Source organism: Equus przewalskii, chromosome 12 (assembly GCF_037783145.1).
Source record: "Equus przewalskii isolate Varuska chromosome 12, EquPr2, whole genome shotgun sequence".
Taxonomy (NCBI): Eukaryota; Metazoa; Chordata; class Mammalia; order Perissodactyla; family Equidae; genus Equus; species Equus przewalskii.
The window spans coordinates 5,268,037-5,277,435 of record NC_091842.1 but is presented as its reverse complement, the minus strand read 5'-3'; the positions used below and the strand labels follow the sequence as shown (position 1 = coordinate 5,277,435).

At 47.9% G+C, this 9,399-nt stretch overlaps 2 protein-coding genes and 1 long non-coding RNA gene across 7 annotated transcripts in view; 1 reads left to right on the top strand and 2 right to left on the bottom strand.

The window, feature by feature from the left end:
• The first annotated feature begins 58 nt into the window (after positions 1-58).
• On the top strand, positions 59-7,674 carry AIMP2 (aminoacyl tRNA synthetase complex interacting multifunctional protein 2). Of its 4 annotated transcripts, none has more exons than XM_008527539.2 (4): positions 59-189; positions 3,963-4,169; positions 6,062-6,293; positions 7,152-7,674. In XM_008527539.2, exons 1-4 carry the CDS (start codon positions 175-177, stop codon positions 7,574-7,576), a joined length of 879 nt encoding a protein of 292 aa, XP_008525761.1. In that variant the 5' UTR covers positions 59-174; the 3' UTR covers positions 7,577-7,674. The 4 variants fall into 4 exon arrangements, with proteins under 4 accessions (XP_008525761.1, XP_008525759.1, XP_070422352.1 ...); XM_008527537.2 differs by having other exon boundaries at positions 62-309; XM_070566251.1 differs by lacking the exon at positions 59-189 and adding an exon at positions 2,176-2,529.
• Positions 593-2,967, bottom strand: LOC139074697 (uncharacterized). The gene is made up of 2 exons (XR_011524335.1): positions 2,729-2,967; positions 593-2,243 (listed from the first exon to the last, which is right to left on the bottom strand). It is a non-coding gene; the product is annotated as an uncharacterized lncRNA (long non-coding RNA).
• The window catches only part of EIF2AK1 (eukaryotic translation initiation factor 2 alpha kinase 1), a 28,892-nt gene continuing 27,164 nt past the window's right edge, over positions 7,672-9,399 (bottom strand). For both annotated transcript variants that reach the window (XM_070566248.1, XM_008527550.2), the window contains exon 15: positions 7,672-8,722. In XM_070566248.1, the coding sequence (XP_070422349.1) occupies positions 8,585-8,722 (138 nt within the window). In that variant the 3' untranslated portion in view covers positions 7,672-8,584. The remainder of the gene's footprint in view (positions 8,723-9,399) is intronic.

The window sequence follows — 9,399 nt, the reverse complement described above, 5'->3', positions numbered from 1 at the left end:
AAGGTCGACGCCGAGACGCCGAGACAGCCCGGGCCAATTAGAGCACACGGTCTGCGCTTTCCCGAACGCCCGCAGCTGGGTTGGAAAGGCGGTCGTCGCAGTCTGTCGTGGCCTTGGACGGTTTCTGAACGTTTCAGTCCCTCACCCGCCACCTTGCCTCCTTTGGTTCCCAAGATGCCGATGTACCAGGTAAAGCCCTATCACGAAGGCAGCGCATCTCTCCGGGTAGAGCTTCCCACCTGCATGTACCGGCTCCCCAACGTGCACGGCAGGACCGGCAGCCCCGCGCCGGACGTGGGCCACGTGCAGGTAGGAGCGCGCGGCCCCACCCCGTCCCCCACCCCGTCCCCCACCCCGTCCCCCACCCGTCTAGTGCGCAGGCGCCATGGCTGCGCGCGCGGCCCCCCCCACCCCCACCCCCACCCCCGCCCAATGCTCAGGCGCCTTGGCCCGGCCCGTCGATTTGGAGGACTAGAGGTCGGGGTCCCTCCAAGCCCGGACCATGGGACCCGATCTGGCTCGGACAAGGCGTGGGGACCGGCCTGGCCACCTGCCCTGGCTTCACGCGCCCGCCAGTTCGAGTGACCCTAACTTTTATCTACTTATCCATCTTGTATCTATTTTAATTTCGCTTATGGCTATTTAAACTGTTTTCTTAGGAAATTTCCCTCCCAAGAAAAGTAGATAACACGTAAATGCACAATTTAAGGAATTATATAACGAACCCCACTGTCATCCCCACCCTGATTGACACATGTCAGCGCCTCACTCGTAGTCCATCCCCTCCCCCCCAAAGTCCTGATTTCCGTGGTCATGATGTCCTGCTTTTCCCTCTTATTTTGCCACCTAAGTATGCATCCCAAACCATGTGGTCTTGATGTCAGTGGATGCATGCAGTTCGTGTCCTGTTGGGTCTGGGCGCTGCTTTGTGATTTTAAGAATCGCTTTGTTGGTCTAACAACGAGGTGTTCGTCCTCTCCTCTGTCTTGCTCTTCCTTCGCATGACTGTACCCACGGATTTGTCCATCCCCCGGCTCATGGCCATCAACTGGTTTTCCATTGTAGGGTGGTATGAATAATTCTGCCGTGAGTATTCTTGTACATGAGCAGGCATAGGGTAGATACTAAGCGATGGGATTGGCTGGCTCAGTGGGCAGGTCTGTCTGCAATTTTCTAGATACATTGCTTTCCAAAGTGGTTATACTGGTTTCTGCTCTCACCAGCAGTATATACGAATTCCTGATGCTTGCATTCTCCACTTTACTTTACTTTACACTGGGATCCTAATATAGTTTTAGATTTCCCAGACTTCTGAGTCAGGTGAGCACCTCTTCATGTTTGGTGGTCATTTTGATTGCCTCTGTTGTGAAGTACGTGCTCAAACTTTTCACTTTTTTATTGATTGCAAATACACGTCTTAAAGTGTCCAGCAGGAGAAACCTGTCCATTCTGACTGAAGATGAGTGAGTGGGTAACTTCCATGGTCTGTTTTCCCATTTCGTGTCATCCTTCACTTTATCTTAATAGCTTTCTGCCTGGATTGGAAGAGAGGTGCTTAGATTGGTTTGAAACCAAGTGACACAACTGTTGTCTCATTGCAGAGCTAATACGAGAATAGCAGGCATAGTCCAGTGCCCCTTCAACTAGAGACTCCCATGGAGGCGTGGTCCAGTGCCCCTCACTCAACTGGCCAGTCCCATGGAACCGTAATAAAAACCCAGAGTGGAGAGTGTCGCATCTCATTTGAGACCAACTCCTTTTTTTTTTTTAGTCTGCTGCCTAACTTCCTTTGGGCTTTTAACTGTGAACTTTTGTCTTAGAAGACACCCAGTCCCACTTCTCTAGGAGACGACAACAATGTGAACAGACAGATAATGAGAAATGCAGCATATCCAGGGTAAATGAGAGCAACACAAAGAATACACTGCTTCTAAATACATATAAAATAAAACAAGTGGATAAACACAATATGCCAAGTCACAGTCTAGCCTGAGCCAGGAGAAGAACAGGCCAGCGTTAAAAGGTATAACAGGTCAAGCAGATCTGGAGCATTTCCTCGTCCCGCAGTTGGAGAGGGGCTAGATCAAGCTGAGCCAGAGCTTTCAGGCGCAGACCGCGTGACATACGCAGTGTGTGTTTCAGGCGTTCTTCACGGCGTGTTGACTGGTGTTTTGAGTCCGGCAGGTGATTCTTCGCCCCTGGTTGGGCAGGGACCCTGCTGCCACTTGTAGAAATGAGCAAGGCTGTGCACAAACAATGAGCAAATACAGGCTGGTTAAAGAGATTGGACGTCTCGCTCAGGAGGGCTGTCATTGAGTCACGTGAGGCTGTTAGCCAGGTGGTGGCACCACCTCCCACCCATCTTGCATTCAGACTTATTTCCGGTCAGCACCTGATTATTTTATCGGCATGCTGAAGTCGTCGTCTTTGCTCCACCCAGAGCTCAGTCATCTTACCTTTTTTTGCTGTTTGGTCTTAAACATGAGCAGCAGGAGAGGAGAGGTGAGAAAGCGGTGATTCAGCTCTAGGGTAAGTAGGGGTTAGCCAGATGAGAGAAGAGGGCGGAGTGTTGCCCATAGACGGAACGGAATGAATAAAGGTCCTGTGGCAGGTGGAGGCTTAGTGTGTTTTAGGAACGCAGAGGACAGCGTGGCGACAGCACAGAGCTGTAAGGGGAAGAAGTATGTGAGAGGAGGCAGCCAGAGGACCAGTCATACAAGCTACTTACCAAACCAGGCTAGGGGCTTTGCTTTTTAACCTAAGAGCCTTAGAGGTTAGCACGAGGGAGGAGTGACCGCATCTGCGTTTGTTTCGTCTCTGGCTGCCATCATCGGGATGGGTTGGAGGGGTGGACCAGAATGGGCGCAAGGTGACCAGTGGAAGTAGGCCAGGTGAATGACGGTGTCTTGGACTTCGGCGGGGACAGTGGATTCCAGAAAACTGACAGCACCTGGTGATGAATCGGATCTGCGTGAGAGGGCAGGAACAGGTGCTCGTAAAAGCTTTAAACTCAGCTGCACACAAATGTAAACAAATTCTTCTCCTGTACTCACATTGTATCGTGAGTGCATGTTTATAATAAATTCAAGGTCATTGTCATATTTTTGACTTTTCTGTCTAGACAGGAGCATTTTACTCATGCTTTATGTATTTATTCTCTCAACTCAAAATGGATTATCTATTGTGGAGGCTCATGAGTCTGAAAGTAGGTTGTACAGTGTGTTTTATTCACAGGTTTCTTGTTACTGCCTTTTAAAGGAAGTCCACAGAGATTTGAGATTTATTATATAAATATTATTTACATTATATAATTGGCAACTTAATATGTACCAGTCACTACTAGGCCAGAAAGATGCAAAGATTCAGTGAATGAAGGATGTAAGCATTCCCTACTCAGGAAGTTATACATTTCAGCAGTGAAGAAGTTCTAGATGATTCTAAGGTATGAGAGTCTGTACTGCCTTGAGAATGATTTGGGGAATTGATCGTTTGACCCCATGGACATGCTTCCAAGCCAAAGGACACCTTTTTTTAATCTATAGGTGCTCTCCTTTTAAGTTATTGATTACATTCTCACTGCCCCCTCCAACTTTTTCCACTTTTAAGCGCTGTATTTTGAACTAGTTTGATATTATGAATGAAAAAACAGTTTGCGCTCATTTTCTCTCCTTCTCTGTTCCTAGACTAAATTACTTGAATAGGAGTCATACTATTTCCAAGTGGCTTTCAGTCATGTTTTTATTGGTTTTAAAGCGTTTGAGGATTGATTTGTAGGACCTTTTGGGCTGTGGAAAAAATGAGATGATTCTGTATTTTATGTCTTCTTTGAAAAGGTGGGAAGTTCGATGAATTCATGGAATTAGTAGAAGACAAGTGATCAGATTTAAACAGAGGAAGGACAGATCTCACATAATTCTCCCCTTTGTTAGAGGAAATGAACACTTTGTTGTTGGTTTGTTTAGGAGGCGTCTGACCCGTCTCTTCAAGCTCTTGAGTCCCGCCAAGATGATATTTTAAAACGTCTGTACGAACTGAAAGCTGCAGTTGATGGTCTCTCCAAGATGATTCAGACACCGGACGCGGACCTGGACGTAACCAACATAATCCAGGCTGATGAGCCCACGGTTTTATCGACCAACGCAGTGGACCTAAATTCCGTGCTGGGAAAGGTCAGTGCATTTGGAAAGCTAAAGAACACCAGCACGCTAGGTTGTTACTCGTGTCAGAAAACTCTGCTAGCCTCATCATAGCCTTGGTTTTCTAGTTTCCAAAGGTGGTGCAAAGAGCATCTTTTTTCTTCTCTAAATGCTTGTACCTTTGCACAGAACAGATTGATGAGCTATGAGTGAAGCCAAAGCAAGCTTTAAAGCCGCTTCATGACTTCTCAGACCCAGTGCAGAGCAGGGAGGACCCACGGGCAGAGAAGGCAGTCAAGTGTTACAGCGTCCCACCATTCCAGGCAGCGTGTGACACAGGCCCAAGAATGCTGGGCGTCCTTCCAGCAGCCTCCGCGCCCTGGACAAACAGACCTTAGCTTGTTTGCTCAGTGCTTCTCAGATTCAGCAGAGTCAACCCTGACTCTCAGAGTAGCCTGCCCAGGGACAAAAGTTCCACCAGTCCTTCCGAAACATATCACTAAAAGCCAGTCGGTCTCAGATTTCAGACGGGTTTGACGTGTTTTGCTGTGTTAAAATTAAGTTGCATCAGCCACCTTTAATGATCACTCTGCAGGCTTCATCTAATTTAGGGCCCAATCTGCTATGCAAAGAAGAATGTCTTATTAACAAAGTGGTTTTTATTTGAGGGTGCAAAAGAGTTTGTCTCAAGAATCCCTGCCAGTACCCTCCTCTGGAATTGATAGAAAGTACTAAAGACCTACAAAGTGGAGGCGGTATTGCAGTGTCTCTGCGAGGGCTCAGTTCTTGGTAACCTCGGTACCTGGGCACTCACGCATTCCTTCATCATCTGGTACATGTTTGCATGCACCCAGGACCCAGTGAGACCCCTAGGAAGCCCATCTAGTTGATCACGCACAGTTGTGCCTGTCTCGGTGCTGGGAAGGCTTCCCAGGGCACATGGTGCTTAAGATGAATTTCCATACCTCAGTAGGCACAGCATCAAGTAATGCCACACGTTCAGAGAATCGCAGAGCATTCATCATACCTCAGTGCGAAGGGCATCGGTCAGGAGTAGCAAGACTAGAGCCCAGATTATGGCAGGCTGCGTAGAGAAAGCCAAGGAATTTGGCCTTCATTGTATGAGTTGATTCATTATTAAGAGTGAAGGTATAGAGGGGCTGGCCCCATGGCCTAGTAGTTAAGTTCAGCACACTCTGCTGTGGCGGCCTGGGTTCAGTTCCCGAGTACAGACCTACACCACTCGTTGGAGGCCATACAGTGGCGGCCACCCACATACAAAACAGTGGAAGATTAGCACAGATGTTAGCTCAGGGCAACTCTTCCTCAGCCAAAAAAAAAAAGAAGAGTGAATGGATAGAGAGAAAGTCTGCATCTAAAAAGGCAGTATGTTTTGGCCCTTCAGTTAACACATTTTTTTAGACTCTCCCCACCTCCCATCACCAATGATAACTGAGCCAAGACCCTTTTTCAAGGGACTCCTCATTGACACACAACTCAGTGAAACAAAGTGACATAGAAACTGTATCCTGTCACGTGTTAAAGATTTGGTAAATGGAGTAACTGCATGTATGATTTTTTTTTAACTTAGGGACAAATAGAAATCTCATTCCTAATAGGTTATTTTACTGATTTGACAGTAAAATCAACTTATTTGTTGGGAGGCGGCAATCCAGGGGTCAGGGGTTGGAATCGGCTCATATCCCTGCTCCCCTGCTTACTGGGCAGGGTGACCCTGGATAGCGACTTACCTCCCAGGACTCAGCTCTGAGGCGGGAGAACGGCAGTGCCAACTCCCATGGGAGTTGAGGATTCAATCAAATAACCCCGGTTGGCGGCGGGGGGGGTGGCCTAAGGATAGCACCTGGTGCAGTTACCCACGAATTGCTGTTTTTGTTATTTCCTGTTTGGGTCTGCTCCCCCAGGATTACGGGGCGCTGAAAGACATCGTCATCAATGCAAACCCTGCCTCCCCGCCCCTCTCCCTGCTTGTGCTGCACCAGCTGCTCTGTGACCACTACAGGGTCCTGTCCACCGTGCACACACATTCAGCGCTCAAGAGCGTGCCGGAAAACCTTCTCAAGTGCTTTGGAGAGCAGACTAGAAAACAGCCCCGTCACGAGTATCAGCTGGGTTTTACTCTCATTTGGAAGAACGGTAAGTAGAGGGGCCTGGGTGAGACCTGTGTACTCTGTCATGAGATGTGCCCGTTGATTTTACTAAGTGGCAGCAGGGGGCCAGGCCAGTGATGTCCTATACATACAGACTCTTCAGCCACCTTGGTCGGGTCAAATGATCTAAAAGTCTAGGAAGCTCGGGGGGTAGTTCCAGAAGAGGGATGCAGATGCATCTTGACCCAAAAGGCCCTCCTTCCCCTAAGAAGGTGAGGGTCTCTGACTGAGAGCACAGTTTTAGGGGGGATCCTGTCTCTCCAGCCAGAGCAGGGGAGTAATGGCCATCGTGGCCATCTTGCCCTCACATTGCAAAACCTGTCATTCCAGGGACATTGACGTTATCTTTTCAAATGGCCATAAGAGGATGGCGGGATAGCATTTATTCATGATCCCACTGCTGTGTGCCTCTCCTGCTTACGTTCACACAGACGGAAGTGAGTTAATGTCGTTCGTCCTCTAAGGCCTTAGCGGCCCTCAGCTGCACATTAATGGAGCGATTGTGAGGCAGGAGGAAGCCCGGGCTGGGAGGCAGGACTCCTGGCTTCCACTCCTCATCCTCCAAGTCCTTAGGCACAGGGGTTGCAGTAGATGGTCTGAGGTCCCTTCTAGCGTGAAAGTTGTCATAATCAGAGACCAGAAATGATTAACATAAGTTGACACTCTTCAAACACACAGTTTAAACTTTCTTGAATATTACATGTTTTGGAGGCAGACTAAAACTGTGATTTTCTTCTTGAAAATACACTTTCCCTTGCCACCAGTTCACGTTATTAGCGAAGCCCCTTTCCACGTTGTCCAAGTACTTCTCATTGACGTTACTTGGGGGTTTTTTTCCTTTCAGTGCCGAAGACTCAGATGAAGTTCAGTGTCCAAACGATGTGTCCCATTGAAGGAGAAGGGAACATCGCACGGTTCTTGTTCTCTCTGTTTGGCCAGAAGCATAATGCTGTCAATTTAACCCTCATAGACAGCTGGGTAGATATAGCTATTCTTCAGCTCAAAGAGGGAAGCAGTAAAGAAAAAGCCGCTGTGTTCCGCTCCATGAACTCTGCTCTCGGGAAGAGCCCCTGGCTCGTGGGGAATGAGCTCACCGTGGCCGACGTCGTGCTCTGGTCTGTGCTCCAGCAGACTGGAGGCTGCAGCGGGACGGCGCCGGCCAACGTGGAGAAGTGGATGAGGGCCTGTGAGAACCTGGCCCCTTTCAACACCGCCCTCAGGCTCCTTAAGGGACTTTCAGTAACTGATTTTAAAGGGTTTAGCTTTTAAGAGTGGTGGTGTTTCACGCCTGCTGGTAAAGGAACTCATACTGAAATCAAAGTCTTTATTTAGGCCAGTTGGCAAGCATCAATAAAAGCATCATATAATTTGTGGTTTTCATTTTATTTAAAATCCGCCATCGCGTGTAGTATGCCATGACAACTGCCAGCTATGTGGCAGGCACTTTTGGGGATACAAAAATGCATATTTCATTTGGTTGCCTCTGAGGAATGCTGGCTGCCAAGGAGTGGAGTGCTGGAGGAAAGGAGAAAGAGCCACACCATGGAAACAGGGCAGGGGCAGGACCGCCCGGAGCCAAGCTACTTGAGATCACTTTGGGGCAAGAAATATAAAGTTTTGAAAGGGCATAGTTTTGAAATGATGCTAAGTTGACGGTGAAGAGAAAAGAGTAGGTTGTGTAATGTACACTGCACCAGGAAGTTGCAGTTTCATCTCGGAGCCAGAGAGGGAACTGATCAGTCATCTTTCCAGTAATTCACTCGGGCAGCAATGTGAAAGAGGGAGAAAGAGTGGCACCTGTCAAAACTGGAACAGTCCAGCTAGCGTGCAGACCTGGCCTGGGCAGCGATGGGGTGGGGAGCGTGCTGAGATTTCTACAGAGCAGCCTCCTGGAGGAGGACTTGGTGGCCAACAGGCAGAGCTCAAAGGAGAAGGAAGAAACGAGGATGCTGTCCAAATCTTTCGTTTCAGAGACCGGGTGGACTGTAATATTAAAGTAAGAAATCCGGGACAGGAGCTTGTGGGATGGGAGAAGGGAACGAGCAGAACAGGCTCAGTTGAGAGTATTAAGTTCAAAATGCTAGGTCATAAAAGAGCTACTTAAGGAAAAAGCAGTTTGGGGGTACTTTTACAAGTTCATTTTAGTAAGTCTTGTACAGGCTTACTAATTACAACTAAGTATTACACCATCTATAGACCCTAATAAAGATTGAAAATTTACATTCCAGTTGACTAGCTGAGAGTTTTAAAGTCCACTTTCACATTTATAGAGCCTGATTAAGGCTGGATGGGCATGCCCCCAGGCTGCGTGTCACCCTTAACCCCTTTGTCCCGAGAAAGGAGGCTGATCTGCTTCCTCAGTTCTTCGATTTCTTTTTCTTGCTCTAGTATCTTCATCTGCAGGTTGAGATTAACCTGCAAAGAGAAAATTTTAAGCTGCACTAAAATGGCTATTTTTGAGTCTTTGAAAATATCCTGAGTTACACAAGAGGAAGGCAGGCACAGATCAAACTACTCTCAAAATACTTTAATTCTCGGGGGCCGGCCCCGTGGCCGAGTGGTTAAGTTCGCACGCTCCGCTATGGTGGCCCAGGGTTTCTCCAGTTCAGATCCTGGGCACCAACGTGGCACCGCTCATCAGGCCATGCTGAAGTGGCGTCCCACGTGCCACAACTAGAAGGACCTGCAACTAAGATATACAACTGTGTGCTGGGGGGGTTTGGGGAGATAAAGCAGGGAAAAACAAAAAAAAAAAGATTGGCAACAGTTAGGTGCCAATCTTAAAAAAAAAAAAAACTTTCTCAATTCTAGTGCACTAAATAAATAATAGTTTTACAATTTTTTCATGTCCACATATTTCTGTAACAATAAGAGAGTTTCATTATATATGTGTGTGTGTGTGTATTTTTTTTTTGGTGAGGAAGATTGTCCCTGAGCTAACATCTGTGCCAATCTTCCTCTATTTTGTATATGGGACGCCACCACAGCATGGCTTGATGAGCAGTGTGTAGGTCTGCACCCAGGATCTGAAACTGCAAACTCCAGGCCACCAAAGCAGAGCATGCGAACTTAACCACTATGCCACCAGGCCG